This window comes from Corvus kubaryi, unplaced genomic scaffold (genome assembly GCF_017639235.1).
Source record: "Corvus kubaryi isolate FWS band 111438036 unplaced genomic scaffold, C.kubaryi_AGA036_p1.0 134, whole genome shotgun sequence".
NCBI classification, from domain to species: Eukaryota; Metazoa; Chordata; class Aves; order Passeriformes; family Corvidae; genus Corvus; species Corvus kubaryi.
The window spans coordinates 7,423,338-7,443,345 of NW_024580668.1; the positions used below are offsets into that span (position 1 = coordinate 7,423,338).

The 20,008-nt window shown below is 57.2% G+C and overlaps 1 protein-coding gene across 6 annotated transcripts; it reads right to left on the reverse strand.

Moving 5' to 3' along the window:
- Positions 1-613: 613 nt before the first annotated feature.
- BCL2L1 (BCL2 like 1) lies at positions 614-19,257 on the reverse strand. 6 transcript variants are annotated; one of them, XM_042048249.1, is made up of 3 exons: positions 19,023-19,257; positions 17,381-18,046; positions 614-2,370 (listed from the first exon to the last, which is right to left on the reverse strand). In XM_042048249.1, the coding sequence occupies exons 2-3, from the start codon at positions 17,933-17,935 to the stop codon at positions 2,233-2,235; spliced, it is 693 nt and encodes a 230-aa protein (XP_041904183.1). In that variant the 5' UTR covers positions 17,936-18,046; positions 19,023-19,257; the 3' UTR covers positions 614-2,232. The 6 variants fall into 6 exon arrangements, with proteins under 6 accessions (XP_041904183.1, XP_041904218.1, XP_041904193.1 ...); XM_042048284.1 differs by having other exon boundaries at positions 17,381-18,041; positions 19,023-19,200; XM_042048259.1 differs by lacking the exon at positions 19,023-19,257 and adding an exon at positions 18,861-18,887.
- Positions 19,258-20,008: the final 751 nt, after the last annotated feature.

Consider the following 20,008-nt stretch of genomic DNA (forward strand, 5'->3'; position numbering starts at 1 on the left):
CGTGTCCACGGGCTCCCGCCGCGTCCCGCCGGCCCATGGACCCGCCCGGGCCCGGCCGCTGTCCCCACGCCCCGGGGATCCCCCGGAAAGGACAGGGGAGGGGCGTCTGGGGAAGGCTGAGCTGGGCGCGTCCTGCCGTGAGAGGGATGTGGGGTGTCTCGGTGTTCCCCATGCTTGTGGCATCCCAAAAAAGCTCGAGTGTTTGTGTGGTCCAAACCGTGCTAGAATGAGCCCTGCACAAAGAGAAGGTGCTCTTTTGAGGGGTAGTCCCGGGAATGTGGGGGGCTGTGGGTCCCAGTGAGGCTGTGAGTCCCCTGCCCTCCTCCTCCCAACGTGACTATGGGTGTTGAGCCCATGTCCCCAAAACCAGCACCCCCAGCCCAGCTAAGAGCCTGCCCTGGACTCTCCTGTCCCCATCACCCCTTAGTGCCACCCCACCCTACCACCATCCCTCAGGACCACAGCAAACTGCCCTTGGAGCACCCCAACCCTTCCTTGGGCAAGGAGAGGACGTCATTCCCATCCATCCATCCATCCCACTGAAGCCAACTCCTTTGAGCCCACAGTTGCTCAAATTCCCGACAATTGCAAAGACCACAGCACCACCAGCAGCTCGAATGACAAATTTATTTGTGGATTCACCTCCACCTGCAAACCGAAGCGTTCAATGGGCTAATGCTAATCCTCGTGCTCCCCGTGCGGGATCTGAGTGGGTCCGACATGGGGAGCGCGAGTCCGTGCTCAGTGGCCAAGTGAACCCCTCCGGAACCTCCGGTTCTCCCCCCACCTCCATCCCAGCTTGGCCCCTGCAGGGAGCACGGCCCCACACATAAATACGGACAGACAAGATAACAAAAATAGCATTAATAGTATTCACAAATGAATTAAAAACTACTCATATATGTACAGCAGAGCACGGGCAGTATGTACATGGACAAGCTGTGGACAGCTGTGTCTGCCCGCGGTGGGCTCCGAAGGATGAGGGCGTTTATTCTGGAAGCTAATTTCAGCTCAAAGGCCGGAGGTTCCCTGCTCCGGCAGCAGCGGGAGCAGCGTGGGGATGAGGGGGGAGGGAAGCCAGACACCTCAGTCACTGCATGCACCCGTCACAGCCACGCATGGGGACTGCCTGCGCTATGGGACTGGAAACATGTGGGACAGCACCAGAGAGGCTAACAGCTCCTGCTGCCCCCAAAGAGGCTCTCCAGAGGTGGAGATGGCTCTCAGCCACTGCCAGCCCTCACTCCCATCTCCCCTGGGCTTGGTGCCCAGCTCATCCCATGAATCGGCTGCTCCCTGGGCTTTGCCATCCCTGTGAAGGTGCTTCCTCTGACCCTTCCAATCCCCAGCTCTGGACTCCTGGACACCACAGCCCCAGCTCTCTGCAAAGCCCCTTGTGCCAGGGACAAGCACTCTCCCCCTCTCCTGCCTCCTTCCTTTGCCACCCAGAGAAGCAGGCTGGGAAGGGATGAGCACTGTCCCACAGCCATCTACATTTGGAGAGAGGAGGAGGAAGAGGACAAAGAACCCTTCAAACCACGCACAGCCCTGGGCCTGGCACACCATCCTCATCTGGGATGGGCCGCAGCTCCCACCAGCTCATTATCTGTGGAGAAGGGAATTCATGTGAGGCTGACCAAGGGCAGAGCTCCTCATCCCTGGCCTCTGCCTCTTCCTCCTGCTCCCCCTGCCGCAGGGACGAACTCTGACTGGAGAAAGCAAGGACAGGATAGTGATGCTGCAGGGAAGCTCCATCCCATCGGGCAGCCTGCCTCTTCCTGGTGCCTGAGCATGCCAGAGACGGGGGCACGGAGCCTGGCCCTTGCTCTGGCTGGGAAACTTTATATTAGTGACACATCTACACACACGCACGCACTCACACATGCAAAAATAAGTCTGTTTATTCTCTTCCAAATCATTTGGAGAACCCTGCAGGGCTGGAACACCTTCTAGCCTGTGCCCTCCCCAGCTGCCTGGATCTCCCCAGCGCTGGGAGCTGGTGGCTGAAGTGCTGCATTGGCCTCAGCGCCTTTAAAACACAACGGAACAGTAAATAAGACGGGCTACAATAAAAGGAGCTGGCGGCACGAGGGAGAAAACTCCATGGAGCAGGGTGCTCGGCCGGGATGGAGGGGCTGCCCCCCTGCGCCGGTGATGGTGCTCGGGAGCGGAGTGTAGTGGATGTGGCGGTGAAGGCGCAGCCGTCCTGGCTGCGGGGGGCTCGACGGCGGCTCACTTGCGGCTCAGCAGGGATCCCAGCAGAAGCACTCCGGCCACCGTCGCCCCGGTCAGGAGCCATTTGTTGAAGGTCTCCTGGCCTTTTCTCACCTCGGCAGCAGCATCGTTGCCATAGAGGACCACAAAGTGCTCCTGTGGAAAGAGGAGAGTGGTGAGCAGAGGGGTGGGAGCGGAGCATGGAGGGAAAGGGCTGGCAGGAAAGCGGTGGTGGGGACCGGGCAGGTGACGGATGCCTTGTGCTTCCTCGCTCTGAATCATGCACAGAGGGCAAGTGGGGAAGCACAGTCATGAGAGAAGAGGATGCCAGAAAGGATTTGTGAGGAGAACACCATGAGGGCAGGGCAGGGGATGCATCACGTGCTCTTGGCTCTCTAAAATTAGCATCCAAGTGTGATAGAAATCATTGCAGTGGGAACCCGCCGGGCTCCATTCCCTGGCCGAGGCCTGTGGAAGCAGCAGCAGGGCTGGTGCCCACGGCTGCGGGAGCCCACACCGTGCATCCCCCCAGTGATTTTGTGTCCACAGCGGAGCCTCCCATGTCCCACTCCCACGTCCTGGCCCTCACAGGCTACTTCACAACACGAGCTGGATTTCACGAATCCCTGTGGTGAAGGCAGACACTGGGTTGTCAAGCTCAAGCCTTCCCAGGGATTCAGGAGAGCAGGCCAAGCACGAGGCTTGGCCAGGAATGCAGTCACTCCGGCTCAGCTCGTCCGAGCCGGCTGCTTCCAGCCCTTCATCTCCAGCAGCAGCAGGAGCTGGGAAGACCTCAGCCCATTGTAAGGAGAGCTGTTGGGGTCCCTAAGCCGCACACAGGAGGGCAGGAGGGCTCCCTGGGCAGGCAGCAGGGAAACACATGGCCCAGGATCTCTCAGGTTTATCAGGGCTGAGCAGGAGCTGCAGGGCTGGACAGAGAGGAAGCTGCGAGCTCCAGGCTCAGGGATCACCAGCAGCTCAGCGTCAGCAGGGCCTTGATGCTGTCGCACCTTGAACCCATCTTCCAAGTAAGATCCCCTGTTCCCTGATAAGTGAATGCAGTTCCAGTAACCCGGCTGCTCTGGGAAAGGAGAGATAAGCCCGGCTGACGCTGTGCTCGTGTCATGCCTCACCGCAGCCTTTGCGCAGGAAGGGGGAGCATCCCTGCCTGCCTGCTCTGCCTGCACGCTGCCTCCCACACCTGCCCACAGCCTGCAGCCGCACGACTACGGCGCTTTGGTGCCCAGGTCATGGCTGGCATCCAGGTGCCTCTCATTCATGGAACATGGTGCCAAGTCTCCCAGCTCCCACCAAACAGCTCCAGCATGGTCACAGCTTGTGGGGCATCCCCTCACCTTGCCACACACCTGTGCCCAAGCTCACAAACAGCTTTTCACAGCAGGGTGTGCAGCAGACCTGCATGCTTACTCCCAGGGAGCTGGGCTGTGTCCCTCTCCATGGCCACAGGCCTCCCCACCACAGGGGATCTGGTCCTTGATGAACTGTGCACCTCAGCACCCACCTCTGCCACCAAAGCTCTTCTCCATCTCCCACCAGCCACCTCCCCAGCTGCCTTCCACACCCCGTGACCATGAGGAGGAGGTACTCACAGACTCAAGGGCAGAGTGTTGGGACACAGGGACTTTGCTAACTCACCCTGGGGCACATCACTACTTCCTCACTTAGAGTCCTCTTCAGGGATATGACAGTCATCCCCGTGGCTCCCACTACCTACACAGAGTGGCAGAAGGCAGCTCGCTTCCCATCATGCTTGCCAGCTGGCACGGGATCTGTGGAGGTGTTGTACTGTGTCCTGGTCCTGCAGGAATGGGCAGGAAGGAGCTCACATGTCCAGGGAGGAAAGTGAAGGCTGCTGCCTGCTGCTAGCCTACTCACGCAGGAACAGCCAGTGATGTGCTGCAGGAGAGGGACAGGAGGAGAGCCCAAACCCAAGAAGGGGATATTTTAAATTCTACAGGTACAGGAAATCCCTCTGTGATAGCTGGTGATGAGAATGGAGCTGTGACAGGGCATGGCAGTGGCAGCAAACTGATAGCAGGCTGGCAGGGATGGAGGGCAGAGGGAACTGGGGCAGAAGGCACAGCCTTGTCCAAAAAACACCACCCCTACAACATCGGTGTATGGGAAGACTTAGGCTGGATGTTAGAAGAAGGTTCTTCACCCAGAGGCTGGTTGGGCATTGGAACCAGCTCCCCAGGGCAGTGGTCATGGCACCAAGCCTGAACCAGAGTTCAGGGAGTGTTTGAACCATGCTCTCAGGCACATGGTGGAATTGCTGGGCTGTCCTGTGCAGGGCCATGAGTTGGATTTGATTAACCTTGTGTGTCCCTTCCAACTCTGCGTATGTTTTGATCTCTCAGTGCCCGGGCCCTTGCTCCAGGGATGGTCCTTCCCTTGGACAACGTGTCCCAGCCACTCGTTCACAGCACCTGATGCTGCAGAGCGCTCAGCTGAAGGAAGGCAGCTGCACCCTTGTGATGTATTCCCCAGAAAATCTGCTTTCCTCATGGATTCAGTAGGACCTGCCCCACTGAGAGTCCCACACATCTCCACAGGCTCCTCCTGAATCAGGGCAGGGACGTCCCCACTGTGCCCAGGAAGGCTGCAGTGGTGGACAGGGCTACAACATACCCTGCCTCTCCATGGGGCAGGCACCAGGAGAGGGCCCCGCAGGCAGGGCAGGGAGCCAAGGAGGGCTGGCAGCCGGTTCTCCACGCTGCTTTTTCCATGGCATGTGCTGACGAGCTTGGGGAAAGGCAGTTCCAGGAAGCCCTTGCTTCCAAGAAAAGGAAGTGTTTGCTGAAGGAGATAAATGGTGCACGGTGAACGCAGAGCTATCGGGTGCTACAGGCGGAGAGGAGCACAGCCAGAGCCCAGCACAGGCAGGGAGGGGACATCAGCCCTTCTCCTTTCCTTTGGAAGGGAGCAGCAGCTGCTGGAGCCACAGCTGGGGGCTGTAGGGGACTCGAGGAGAGCGCCTTGCCCTTCTCCGGGAAAATCACCCTAAGAGCTGTGATAGCTCAGCCCCTGCACAACTTCAATCCCAGATGTGTCTCCTGGGAACCAGATCCCAGACCAGAGGGAGTGGGAAAACAGGCAGGAGCGTCCTCCCTGCACATGCTGGGGGTGGGTTGAAGGTTAGGGAAAGGCAGCTTGCTCTGTTCCCACACCATCCCAGGCCTCGGCTGCTCTGCACCTGAAGCCCAGCACTTCCAGGACTGATCCTGACCTCTCTGGCCTGGTGTTTGGATATCAGGCTTGCCCAGACACGTCCAGATATTTCTGGCCTCCCCCAGTCACCTTTATCTGAGAGGAAATATTTGGAATTCCTGAGTTGATCACAAGGACTGTGGTAGCAACAGCACGTCAGTGTCTCAACCCTCAACCCGTGGGCCTCTTCCACCAGAGAGGACAGGCTGTTCCATCAGAACACTCGTCACATCCCCTTCCCCACGCCGGGTGACTGACACGTCCGAGAGGAGGATGCTCTGGAGCAGGACATGAGGAAGCAGAGATCTTATTCCTATGCAAGAGGCAATCCCCTGCCTTTGCTTCTCCTCCCCAGAGCTGGGGAAGGAATCCACATTTTCTTGCTGGAGCCTAAATGACCACTTGGTGGAGGAGATGGGGCAGGGGGGTTCTTCCCTCCTGCTGCACATGCTACTTGCAGGAGGCAGAAGGACCTGGAGAGTCAGGCTCCACCGCCCCACAGAGCTGGGGCAGGGAGGCTCTGCAGTGCCAAAAGTTCTCTGGACACTCACAGAGCCTCCAACTGCAACCCAGCACTGTGGCGGATGCAGCAACCATTCAAACACTGCCCAGTGCCCACACACAAACCCATGGCAAAAAGGCAAGAGGAACGGGTCTGACCTAAAGTGTTTTGTCCCAGGTGGGAGAGCAGACTAAAGAAGCACGACACCTGGTTGAGATGCTACTCATATCCTGGCATGGGAAAGTGAACACCTAAAATTTGAGGCTCTCATTTGTTTGGTTCGTTTCATTCACCAGTGCTGCCTGCACGGGAAGGAGAACAGTTGCTGGATCCCATTCAGGGTCAGCAGAGCAGGTTCCTCTTTCAAGATAAGCCCCAGCACTTGGGGAAAGAGGATTCAGTGACACTGAGCCATGGGGGCAGGTGAAGGAAGCAGATGTGGGCAATAAACTTCCATCTGGCCTCTGGTGAGGCAGGAGAGTGGAGAGGGGAGGGCTCTGGCAGTTTGGGGCTCAAAGCTTGCCCTGCACAAGGGGGTAAAGGGTATGGAGGTCACCGAGATACCAGGACAAAGCTTTGAAAACCAGCAAAGAAAAGCCAGGCTCTACTGGGAGTATTCAGGTGAACTGGTGGCACTTGGTCAAACTTCAACACAGAGACTGGGACGCCAGAAGGAGCTTCGGAGCTTCCCCACGGCTCCGACACCCAGAGAGCCCAGTGAGACAGACACCCCCAGCACCCACCTCAGCATACACAACAGCCTTTCCAACCCAAGGATCCTCATGTGTTTTATCAAAAATTAGCTGGTTCCCCAAAACCTCCCATGGGATAAGTCAGCATTGTTCCCAGATGGATCAACAGTGGTACGGGGAGGTTAAGTGCCTTTCCTAGAGCTGTGTGCGAGCCAGCAGCATGAGCCACAGCATCTGACTTCCAACCCAGGCATTCTCATCACGAGGCAATGTTTCCCTTGAAAACAAGGCTGTTTCTGTTTTACCTTCACCGTAAGTACAGCTGTGTTCCTGCTCAGAGGTCTAACAGCAACCGCCGGCCGGGAGCAGAGTCATCTGGATGACCAGACATTTGTTAATGAGATGCTGGGAACAGTTTTGTGCTGAGCAGCAAGACAAGGAGGGGAAAAAGAAAGGCAGCAGCTCAGCACAGACCACAACAAAGCCCTGCATCGACAGCAACCTGCTCCCAGAGCCCCTTTGGGCTGCCAGCTCACCACATGGGGCTGGCATATGTGAACCTGGAGGTGAAGCACAGGGGGGAAAACGCAGCTGAGAGCTTTAAGAATAAAAGAAAACATAAGTATTCCCAAAGGCTGCCACTGGCATCCTGTAAACACAGCTCTGTGGGTCCCTTTGTGATATGAATAGAAGAGACATCCTGGATGTTCTCCCTCTGTCCTGCTCCCCCTGATGCTGTATCCATGTGTGGCCCCCACCACTCCCAGCTCTGAAAAGAGGGCAGCAGGGACAGAGCGTGACTGCACAGGTCACAGGACTGCCTGCAGTGCTGAGCAGTGGAGGTCAAGGTGAGCACCTGACTCAGGAGCATGGCAAGGGAACCTGCCATCCAAGGTAGGTCTGACCTTCCCCATAGAAACACAGGTCCTACAATGGTTAGAGGGGACCTTAAAGATCATCTAGTTCCAATCCCCCTTCCATGGGCAGAGAAGATCTGCAGCTTCACCCCACTGGTCCCTACCAGCAATCCCAAGCAGGCTCAGAATGGGGTGGGGAAGGGGTTCTGGGACACAGAGAGAGGAAGGGGCTCTGGGGACAGCAGCTGCAGGTGCAAATACTCCAGAGACTCAGCTCTAACTGTTATGCAAATGGTGACCTCCAGGGAAGCAGCTGCTGATCTCCATGACAATGGCAGGGAATGCCACCCACCCACTGCCTCTCCTGCCTTTCCTGCCCTTGGAGCTGGTGCTGCGGTGTTGTGGGCCCTGGGGTGCTGTCCCTGCCCAAGTCCCGGGGCATTCATTGAAACCTGCGTCTTGGAAGGAGGCAGCCAAAAATTCAAAAGGGTCAATTAAACAAGAACGTACCCACTTCTTCCTCTTCTCACTCGAGCTTTGCTGTGGGGCTCCAGCCTAGCCCAGGCCAGAGCTAGCTCTTTTCTAACCAGAAACAAACCCTCACTAGCACATTCCAGCCCTAATCCTTGCCGAGGCAGCCTCCTGTCAAACTGGTTTCATCACCGGCTCCAGGGAACCTGCAATAACCCCACACCATTCAGCACAATTTCAGCGTTTTCCAAATACATGAAAGAGGCTATGGTGACAGCTGTAACCCCCGTCCCTGCCCCGGGAGACTGCTGTGCACAGCACGAGATGGAGAGCAGGGAATTGCGCTCTCCGTTCCAGAAATCTGCTGAAACATTCATGTGTATTAAAGCCGGAGACGATGTGAATGACTAATCCACTTGCATCCATCTTTCATCAGTGTTCCTCCCAGAGCTAACTGGGGTGAGGGCTCCCGAAGGTGCCGCAGCTCCGGCCGGCACCAGGCCCGCTCAGCAGGGCAGGAGAGGCTGGCAGGAGACATGACTCTGGTACAAAGGCACAGCGAAGAACACATTGGCTGAGCCGGATCCACTCAAGAGATTAGCACCTGCTGGGAATGGGATTGTTTTCCAAAGGGCATTAAGTGGAATAGTCCGAGGAAAGACGGTCTCTCTGATGCTTCTCCCCACCGGACAGATGGTGTCTGAGCCCCGCAGCAGAGCAGCCTTTGTGCGAGGGGCACGCTCGGGGGGCAGGGAAGGCTCCTGCTTTCATGTCCTGGTTATCTGCCGCCTGTGGGGCTGGGGAGCAGAGGGCCGTGGCCAGCTCGCTGTGCCGGACAGAGCACCTCAGCAGGGCCACCCGCACCCAGAGAACAGAGCTCAATTTTCACCTTGTCATTGCTCTTCCTGGACGTCAGAGCTCCTGTGCAATCGTGCCCTTGTGTAACCGTGGGGAAACCTGTGCCGGGGAGATGTGCTATGCTCACGTGTGCCCGGCTGCTGAGCCACGTTCCCTCCTGCCAGGGGGTGAGTGGGCGATGCTGACAGCTCTTCCCGGTCCTCACCCGCACCCCAAGCCTCACCAAACACACCCCACAGGGAATGTTGGCGTTACCAGGACTCAAGGGAGCCAGGCTGGGTGCAGGGATGGTCCTCAGAGGAGACAGATCCTGGAGAAGAACTGCTCGTTCTCCTGCCTCAGCCACTTGTCCACCAGCATCCTGGAGGAGCGACAGCCAAGCTTTACCACTTCCCACTTCAGCCCCGGCACCTCACGAGGCTGCTGTAATTCTTACATGCCACTTGAATGAAAAAGGGGAAAGGGTGGAGGTGCAGGAAGAGGAGGAAGATGTGCTCATTCTGTTTTCACTTCCTGTTAGTTCCATGAAATTTCAAATGATTCAAGCCACAAAGTCCCTTTTAGCAAAATCCTTGCTGACTTGAGGGCAGGAAGCACAGTAGGCAGCTGATGCAGCAAACACAAGAGAGAGCGATGCAGCATGAGAAGGAGACTTTGTGCTCTGCCCTGGGCTCCTCCATGCATGTTGTTGCATGAAATAATCACTGGCTGGTGCAGTGGAAGCTTCTAAATGAGGTCAGTTGCTCTATTAAAAGACATTAGCTCTCCAGCAAGTTTAATACACTGGTGAGCCATACAAGTACAGGATGGAGGCACTTGCAACGCTCCATGATGGCTGATTTACAGGTAGCAACACCTCATTTTCTCCATATGTAAGTCATATGTCACCCAGGCACTACCCAGGGCCACATACACGCCCAGCACCCACATCCCAGCCCAAACCCTGAGCCAGCTCACCACGAGTCACACACACAGGCAGTAATGCCACGTACTGCCACCAGACATGCTCCCTGCACAACACTGGTAGTGTTCAGCCTCAATGGTGGCACAAACCAGAGCGATGGGCAAATTGGACTGGTATCGTTCAGAGAAGCAACGCAGACAGCTGTCCTGCTCCACCTGATCATGGTACTAGCTGCATGCAAACCAAACCAGCTCCATGCCAGCCAGCCTAGACCTCTTCTCTGAGCTTCCCAAAGAGCCCTTCATCCTCCAGCAGAGAAGAAAACCCTTCCATGCTCCTTCAGGAAGCAGACAGTTCCAGCAGCTCCCTTTCAAATCCTACCCCAAGAGCCAGGTCACTGCACAGCTCTTGCCCACAGGTTCCTTGCACACTCCAGCTCCAGCTCCTGCTCCAAGCCCTGCCTCGTGCCAGCTTGTCAGGTTTTGGAGTATTTGATTTCAGTCTTAAGAGCACCTGTCTGGCAGCGGTACAGGCAGGGAGAACCTGCCTGCTCTTTGTTCTTGGCCAGGCAGAGCACAGAGCAGGACACCTGCCTCAGTTTCCCTCTGAGCTCAGGTGCAGGGCTGTGAGCCGGGGAGCTCTGGGTCCATCCTAGATCAGGAACGGGGGCTGAAAGGCTGAGCCTAGCCCTACTCCCACCAGAGGCTCCTCATCTCCAGGGCTCATCTCCCCAAGCAGGATACTACTGCCAGGAGCTAGCTACTAATTGGATCTACTTAAATCAGCAGCTACGTCTGCAGACACAGCTGAAACACAAGCTTGAGCAGGAAGGAGGATAATGCAATAAATTCAAACAGCTCTCCCCAAGGGAATCGCACAACCCCCTGAAACTTCCCTCTTTGCAGATACAGCCCACTACCCTTCCCTGGGCACACTGTGCCAGTGCAGAGGCAAGCAGCGGTCGAAAAAGTAACCAGCCCAAAGCCCCCTGAAACACCAAGCTCCCCCAGCTTCCTGCTCCCAGCAGCAGAGGAAAGGCAGACCAGTTACAGCACAACATTCAAACAGTCCCTGTAGCCACGGGAGCCTCTCTGGTTAACGCTCTGAATCCCGCTCCTCCCTCCCTCCCTCGCTACCCCGGAGGCAGGCAGCAGCGCTGAGTGCACTGGGTTTCCCATTAAAGAGATCCTGAGAGACAGCACTGGGCTGGTACACGTGAGCACGTGTCCGAGAGAAGACACGGGCGGCTGGAGAGATGCTGGCTGCACGGAGCTGCAGCGGGCGTTCCCGCCTGCAGGCAGTCCTTCCCAGCACTGCTCAGCCCTCCGATTCTTTTTTTGCTAACTAAATTAAACATGAGGATAAAATAAGCAAAATACCTAAAAATAAAAAATAAACCGAGCATTTCTACAGCACAACTAGGTCACAGCTCCCCAGCATGCGAGTCGTGGCAGCCACGGCTCAGCCCCTTGAGCCTCCCGGGTTCAAAACTGACATCTCTCTTAAAAGGCTGCTCCCGAAACCCACACCTGCTCCCCGGTAAGCCCAGCTGGAGCCATCTGCTAACGGCTCTGCCTCCCGGCAGCCCTCGGCACCCTCGTTCCGCTGGGCTGTTCTGCTGTGGCAGAGTAACCCTTCTCCCCACCTGACCATGACGGGTGCCAGCCTGTGCCCTGAGCCTGCCCCACTGCCCCCCTCCATGGGTGCACTGTGGGGGAAGCTCTCCCACCCCTCTGGAATGCATGTTCCCTAACTTGAGCTCTTGGCATCTCAAGGATGATTAGGAGCAGGACTTCAGAGAGATCTTGCACCAAGAACCCCTCTGCACATCCTTCCAGGTGAGGAGCAGGGAGGAGGAAGTTTCCCTGTCCAAGGTCAGGGCAGTAAAGCAAGGAGTGCCCTGGCACTGAGGGACTCCGCTTCCCTTTCATGCCTCCACTCTGTTCGTTAATCTTTAGTGGCTCAGAACAATAGTGTTTAAGGGCAACATCCCTCCCTTGTGGGAGGGTGGAGGAGGAGAGCGGAGGGTGGAGGAGAGTGGCTGCTCTCCTGCCACTGCAAGGCAGAGCCACCCGCAGTGAATACCTACGCTCTGAATCAGCAGGTAGGTCAACATCCCAGCTGCTCTTGGGGTCCCGAGAGGAAACAGAGCAGCTGCCCCCAGCCCCCTTCTGCTCCCACGGCAGAAGCCATCATTAATCCCTCGCCTCTCGGTTCACCAGGTCTGCAACACTTCTACAACTGATATCCATCCCTTCCCTTCCCCCAGCTCCTCCTGGGAATACTCCGGCTTTACAGCTAGTGGGGAAAGAGCTGCTAGAGAAATACTCCTTGTAACATCAAGATGGGACTGTGCTTACAGCCATCAGCTGCTTGGTAAAAACCAAAGGAAACCAAACCTTCTCAGCTTCAGCAAAGATCTTAGAGCACCACACCACCATTCAGCTGCACCCGGTGTGTGCCGCAGGCGTGTCACTGCTCCCGGGGGTAAACCACGTACACAAACCATACCGGAGCTCCACGGAAATCAGGCACAGCAGCCCAGACACGTACAGAAAGCTGCAGCTTCCACTGGGGAAAAGAGAGCTCCCACCCACCCCTTCTGTTGCGCTGGGACACCCCACTGCTGCTGAAACAGGGAGAGACCTTGGGCAGCGCTCCAGGGACCCGGCTCCAGTGTTAGAGACGAGCAGGATGAGCAGGCGGAATGACATTACTGAGAGCAGCTGTGAACACAGAGCAGCAAGAAACAGTTTGTTAATTATTTCACAGGTCTTTTTTTAAATGACACTCAGCTCTTCGGATTAAAGAGCCTCAGAGTGCTTTACGAATCAGAGTTGCCAGTGGCTCCCCTGGGAGCGAAGGAAACGCTATCCCTTTCGCTCAAAGACCCCGGGGTTAAGTGGGCTGCTCTGAGCCACAGCCAGCCACGGGCAGGAGCTTGGCTTTCCAGGCGCCTGCTGTAATCACAGATCTAAGGAACGTAATCAAACTGCACCACACACCGAGAGGCAGCAAGGAAAACAGGCAGGGCCCCAAAGAAGGAGAACGAGTAAAGGGGGTAAAGAGCAAAGCTCTGAAATCAGCCTCTGCATCGCTCTTGGTCTAGCGGCAGGAATGCTGCTGCGGGCCGGGCAGGAAGCTGCAGTGGAAGTCATTCCAATGGCATTTCCTGGAGAGCACTGCAGAAAAGCCTCCCAGGTCGAAGGCTGGATGAGGAGCTGCCAGGGATCTGCACACCGAGCCCAGATCTCCGGCCATCAGCGAGGATACAGCTACCTGGGCTAGTTGCTCCAGGTACGACAGCCTGAGCCAGGACACTGCTGCCAGCTCCCACAGCCAGGGAGGAACACTCAGGACTGTGAAGGGACACTGGGGACCCCACTGGCCAGAGGACAGTAATTTTTTCACCCCAAGCAGTTGATGATAGTGGGGCCATCGTCTCAACTGCAAGGGATCAAGGCTGTAAAATAATTACAGAGGACAAAGTGCAAAGCAATAGTCCAGCTGAGCTCCACAGACGAGGTTGCTCAAAGCCCCATCCAACCTGACCATGAGCACTTCCAGGGATGGGGCAGCCATAGCTTCTCTGGGCAACCTGTGCCAGTATCTCACAAACCTCATAGGGCAAAGAATCTTCCTAATATCCACTCTAACTCTGCCCTCTGTCAGTGGGGAGGACTTCCCCCTTGTTCTGTCACTCCATGCCCTTGTCCAAAGTCCCCTTCCAGCTCTGCTGGAGCCTCTTTAGGCACTGGCAGTCTCCAGACTGAACAACCCCAACTCTCTCAGCCATAGGATGAGATGGAGCCTCATAGATGAAACCATAGGACTCATCTTCAAGACTGCAAAGTGTGGCCTTGGCTATGCTCAGACTCTTCCACTGAGTCAGTTCTTCTGCACACTGGCCACCACGTGGAACAGATGGCTGTGATCTCAAACAGGATCAGAAGTGCCGGGGCAACCCCAAAAACCAACCTGCAACACTCAGAAGGGCAGAACTCTGGCAAACAACACTCCCAGGAAATGTGGTAGTGGCAGGGACAGTTTGTGCAGGATACCTGGGACACAAGGCGCAAGGCCAAAATGCATTTCCAAAGAGCTGAGAATCAAAGTCTAGCTCCCAATCTGAAAGCATTGAGGAGCCTGGAGCCAGAGCACAGGACGAAATCCCAGCTGTGTGCTGTCATATGACACAGGCTGAGTCATTTCCTACCATTCAGAAAAAAAATCAGAAAGATAAAAATGAGCTTGCTATATTGACATCTTCAAAGGGTTTTCCCCAAAGAGAATCATAAGCTTCCAGTCCACTGCAGGGTGACACAACACATGTCCCAGCACACCAAGTCCTGTGTGGCCAGGGTCAGCTGAGAACCCAGGAAGCACTGAGCCACCGCAGGAAATCGTTCATTCTCCACCAGCCTAGCCCAGTTTGTTGGGATTCACATGTGACAGACTGGTGCTAAAGATGCCATTTGCTTTCAGTCCTAGCCTGACACAGTCCCTTCATGTTGGTCCCCACCATATGCCCCACAAATCTCTTGACTCTACATCCACAGATCTAACTCCAAGCCGATCCAGAAAACCTTCCTTAAATCCCACTCTGAATGTAGATTTAGCCTTGAAGGAAAAGCTGTCATGCACTGGAGGGTTACAGCCAGGCAGGATCTACTGCTCACTTTCCTTTCTCAAACAGATTAAGCACGGTCAGTACATCTCTGCCTGCCAGGCTCTCTCCCGTTCACCCTGCGCTTCCCCCTCCTTCCTTCCCATTCACCAGATTTCTCCCTCCATGACTCCCAATTCCCACTGGCATCACCATTTGAACTTCACAGCTAGTGGGACTTGGTCTTGGTCAAAGCAACTGCCCCAGGAAAGCCTCCTTTTTGGATGTGACGGTTTGCCAAGACTCTCTTCTGGCTGATTATTAAATGTTCCCCTTGGGTTGTTCTTGTTTGTTTGTTTTCCCAGTGCCAGATTGCAGAGAGGAGGGCAAACCAAGGCAGAGCCAGTAAATGTGACAAAACACTCCTATGTTAACGTTATGGAGCAAGATTTACCATTTCCCCTTGCCTCAAAACATGATTTCTCAAGAGAACTGCTACAGCCCAGCACACAGCAGCCTCCAAAGGCACCTGCAGCTCATGGCCCTCCGATGCTGCCTTTGTTCCACTGGTGGGGAATGAAACAGAGCTTCCTACACAACTGGGCTATGCAGCACTTGTGATGGGGCCATGCTCCTTCCCTCTTTCAGAGGGGCTTTCCAGGAAGAGAAGTGCTGCAGTGCTCCAAAACACAAACCACCTGGGCCTTGCCAGGCAGACCTGCCGGAACTTGCATCCCTCTCACCAGGACCTGCCTGCTGCACCTCTCGGGAGTGCTTTGTTTGAATGGGACAGGCTCTAACAGCTCCAGTGCACCAGACTCCATGTGCAAACACGGCGGCAGGAGAGGGATGGCTCCATCACAGCCAGGGCAGGGCGCCACTCCTCTTGCAGGGAGAGCTGGCAGCAGGCCAGCACCTTTCTCCCTGCAGCTGGAATTGCACGAGAGAGATGGAAAGTGAAGCATCCCCATGCATGCCCCACACGTGAGGCACTCCGGAGCTCTTACGGCCTCTGTCCCTTGGCGTGGAGTGGCATGGCTGCCTCCAAGAAGGGACATGATGAAAGCTAAGAGTGGACGAAAGCTACAGCCAAGATGTCAAATGAGCACTCAGGGTTTGCAACAGGCTGGCAGTAGCAACACTGCCCAGTGCTGGATTTTTGGTGGTTGGTGGTGTGGATTCCCCACACTCCAGCCTTCGCCACTCTGCCTGGCTCCCATTCAGCTCCCAGCATAGCCCAGGCAGCAGCACAGCCTGGGCAGGGAAGTTAAAAGCCTGGTTCAAGGTTAGAACAAGAGAGCAAGGCGGTCCCCTGAGTGGGAAACGGCGATTTTCAAAGCAAGAGCTGGTGGGCGGGTCAGATAGAGAGGAGTCCTGACCCTTCCGCAATCTGTTGAACAAATATTTGTTCCAAACAATTAATTTAGAGACAGACACAAAAAAATTGAAGAGTCTGGATCATGATGGTTGGGGGTGGGGAACAGAGGGAGGAGGTATTTCATTCCCCACAAGCAGGGACCAGTGATTTTCCACCAGTGATTTAATCGAAATCCCCCAGAGAGTTCATTTACAAAAAATCAGATTGCATTATCGCCTAGGTCTCCAGGATACAGCCCAATCCGTCACTAACAGCAACAGCCACACTAGCTTGAAAACCTCAGTTTGATCACTCAATTCCAAGACTAATCTGTGGCTCTAAAAGCCAAAGGCAGAGGGAGGGGAAAGGAACTCTGCATTTGGCCAGGGTTATCTGCAAGACAAGAGAGCTAATGGGCCACAATGCAGCCAGATGAAATGGCCAGCGGATCCCGGGTTATTAATTGAAACCAAGCTCCTCTCCTTGCCTGAGCAGCCCCACCCAGGCAGTGCCCCAGGGCGGCCACATTCCTGGAATTCCTGCACCGTTCCTGAAATCAGCTCCCTCTCCCTGGGTGCACCAGCTCCCCTTCTTCTCCGGGGTCCCCAACATTGCTGGTCAGGCACAGGGAGCTGGGGAGAGCCTCTCCTCTGCCAGGAGAGTGCAGAGCACAATGCTGGGCTCAAAGGCTCCTGTCCCCTTCCCAAAATGCTGGGCTCTGCCGATGGACTGTGAGCTGAAGGGAGCTGAGAGGCCTCAGCTCCCAGGAACGAGGCAATTCCCCACTGCTTAGATGTCAATGCCTGACAGCATGAACTCTTTCCAGTGGGAATCGGTAAAGGTTACACCAGCAGGGAATCACTAAGATGCAGAAGCCAAATGAAAACTCAGACATCTGTAGGTCATATACCTCCCGCCGGCAGTCCCAGGCTGCACTGCACAGCCGGACCCGGCATTTCAAGAATGCTTCCTGAAGAAATGCTTATTCATGTTAATACCTCACCACTGAGAGCTCCCAGGGTTTGCTGCTGGGGCAGCTGGGAGCACTGCTCCCTGCCAAGGGAAAAGCAGCTGCAGGCTGAGCAGCTCCCCAACACAGAGGTTGCCTCCACCTCGGCCCTGGCTTCCACCACACCAGCTCAGACAGCCCCAGAAGCCCACCCAACCACCGGGATCTGCTGTGGGATTCACTTCACCATAAGCAAGGCAAGTGCTGTTTCCAGAATGAAGAAGTAGCTGTTACCTCTGCAAACCACCAGCCAGCCCACAACAACACCGCCTTGGGAGAGGAGGAAGCTCCACTCCCTGCTGTTAATGACACCAGGAACATGCCCCACAGACAGGGCTCTGCTTGAAGAACAAGCTTGGATGACATTAGATTTCCAAAGGCTCTTGGAAAAGCAGGTCTTTTACATAACATCCAGGGAGAGGGAGAAAAAGCAGGGATGGAGAAAGACATATCTGAGCACAAACTGTTTGTGTCAACACGGTGGGCTGACACTCTTGGGACAGAGTGTTAAGAACGCAGAAGGCAAGACCGCACACCCCTTTATCCTCCCTGCAAGGTGTAGGACAAGCTCTAGCACAAACATTGCAGGGAGCTGTGCTCCGGTTTGACCGGCCCTACTGCCAGCCTGGAGCGAGGGAGGGCATGGGCAGCCACCCCCACCACAGAGAGGTGTTCTTACCCATCCGCCATTCTCCTGGATCCAGGGATCTAAGTGGTCGGTCAAGTACGTGGTCATCCAAGACACAATGCGTTTCACCAATACCCGCATCTCCTTGACAACGCTCTCCACGCACAAGGCTCCTCCGAAGGAGAAGAAAGCCACAATACGGCCCCAGTTCACTCCATCGCGGAACAGTTCGTTCACTACCTGCTCAAAGCTCTGATACGCTGTGCTGGGAGTGATGTGGAGCTGGGAAGTGAGGTCGCTGAACGCCCGCCGATACCTCAGCTCAAACTCATCCCCCGCCTCTCTCAGCGCCTGCCTCACATCGGGTGCTCGACGGATCTCACGGACTTCGAGGCTGCTCTGGTGCACGGTGGCACCATTCACTATGTGGCTGGTGGGTGCATGCCAGGAGGGGCTCCCATTGAGGACGCCGTCCATCTCGTCCTCCTCCCCTGCAAAGTCAGTCTTGTTCTCATCTTCCTCCTCCAGCTGACTCCAGCTGTATCCTTTCTGTGAGAGCTTGTAGGAAACAAAGTCAATCACTAACTCCCGGTTACTGCTGTACATTTTCACACCTGGGAGACCCTCAATGAGTCCATGGTCCGGAGCACAAGCAGATCAGCACTTAGCAGGTCCCGACTCCACTCCTCTTCCTCACGACCGATGGAAGCATCTGACCTTAGCACAGAGGAGGAGAGAGGCACCGAAACGGTTAATGCCACAGCTCTTAGATGCACCCGCGCCATTACCACCGATAGCTTATCGTTATACTGAGATCACCCCGCAGCTCTACGCCGAGGCTCAGGGCCACCAGATTGAAGCCGCACGGAGGACCGACCACAACACCCCCTTCCCCGGAAACCAGCCTCGAGCCCCGAGGACCCCCAGGCTCCGAGCAGACCCCAGGTCTCACCGGGTGCGGGCTGCGCCTGGCAGGCCGGCTGCGGGCCGGGGCGGAGGCGGTTCTCGTTCTGCTGGAGCTGCGGGTCGGCCCGGTCCGAGACAGCACCGCCCCCGCCTCGCCCCGCCCGTTAAAGGGCCCGGCGCCCCCGCCCCCCTCCGCCAGCGTTACCCAACCGCTGCAGCGACGGCAGCGGGCGGGCAGGGCTACCCAAGGATTACGGCAGCCCCAGGGGCGCCCGGCTTGACGGTAATCGCAGCCCCCGCCGCCCCAAAGCCCCTCGCTCCCTGCAGGCGGAGAGGATAAACCGCTGAAAACCGGCGAGCGCTCGCCATCGGGGCTGCCGCCGCACGGCCTTGCGTCCTTACGGGAGCGATTCCAGTCACGGTTAGCGGCGCACTGCCATTGGGACCGGGACGGTGACACGCCGGTCAGTGGCAGGCGGGAGCGCCGCAGGGGGCAGCCGGTCCTTCCGGCCACCGGACTGGCCGCCCCTACCACCGGACCGCTTCCCCCAGATCCCCGAACCGCCCCCCCCCAGTCACCGGATCGCCCCCCCAGGTGCCCGGACGGCCCCACCGGTCGCCGTACCTGGGGGGCGGGGCCGCGCACGAGGGCCGGCACGGCGCCCGCGCGGCCGACACGTCAGCCAATCAGCGGGCAGGAGAGCGCCGAGGGGCTGGGGCCCGGCAGCGGCCTCGCTGTTTGGCTACGCCGCGCGTCACTCAAGGTTTACCCCACCCCGCCCCTCACCTCAGCCGCCGACGGAGGGTCCGCGTCCTTCCCGGCTCTGACGCGCGGGCCCGGCTGGCAGTGACGCCGGGGGTCGCCGGGAGCCCCGCCGGGCCTCGGCCCGCTCAGCAGTGCCGGGGCTCCTTCCACATCGCCCGCCGAGCGGCCGGGGGGGTGCGGTAGGGTGGGAGGGGGCGGCAAAGGGGCGGTGCGCATGCGCACGGTCCCTCAAGGCTGGGCGAGGAGCGTCGGTTGGACGGCGCGGGGGCGCGGTGCGCCTGCGCAGTGCGGGCTGGACCGGTGCGCCGGCGCGAAGGTGCCGGGCGGAGGGCGGAGCTCTGGCGCCCCCTGCCGGCCGCGGCGGGATCCGCTCCCGCCGCGCCCTGCTGGCCCGGCCGCTGAGATGGTCGCCGTGCCCTCACAGCAGTCCGGGACTTTTGTGCGGGGTTTTGCGTCTCCACAGTGCTCAAGGAGCCCGTGATGGGGCTGTGACGGGAGGTTTATGCGGGCAGTGCTGGAGCAGTGAAAGCCACTGTGGGAGCCGGGGCCTAACCCATCCCTCTCCAAGGCCACGGGGAAGATTATGCAGCACTTGGGGTCGGTAACGCCACTGTGCAAAGAGCACTTTCTCCTAACGGCATCGAGAAACCTGGCTGGGCTTACCAGGCGGTGGAAGCCGCCTTCCCTGGGCCCAGCAGTCAGAAGGGCTGATCTGGTGAGGAGCAGCGGGTGGAAGCCGGGCAGCGGACACGGATACTGCCGCAGCACCAAGGCCCAGCTCCGGTGGGCTCCTGCCCGGCCCCGCGGCCGCCTCAGCTGACACTGGCCCTGGGGACCCGCCCGCCGGCCGCTGATAGGCCATCCAGAACGACACTCAGAGTATCGCCTTTCCCGATTGGCCCAGTGTGTCCCGTAGTGCGTTATGTGAGTTGTGGTTCGGTTCTCGCCCGGTCATTGTGCCGCTGTCCGAGCACACAATTACTACATTTCCCATCAGGCTTTGCAGG

Excerpts from the sequence above, each read along its gene's own strand:
- BCL2L1 (XM_042048249.1), bottom strand. The coding sequence starts at position 17,935 with ATGTACAGCAGTAACCGGGAGTTAGTGATTGACTTTGTTTCCTACAAG. Across the intron at positions 2,371-17,380 it reads TCCAGGAGAATGGCGGATGG|GAGCACTTTGTGGTCCTCTA; the intron begins GTAAGAACACCT and ends CTCTTTCCACAG.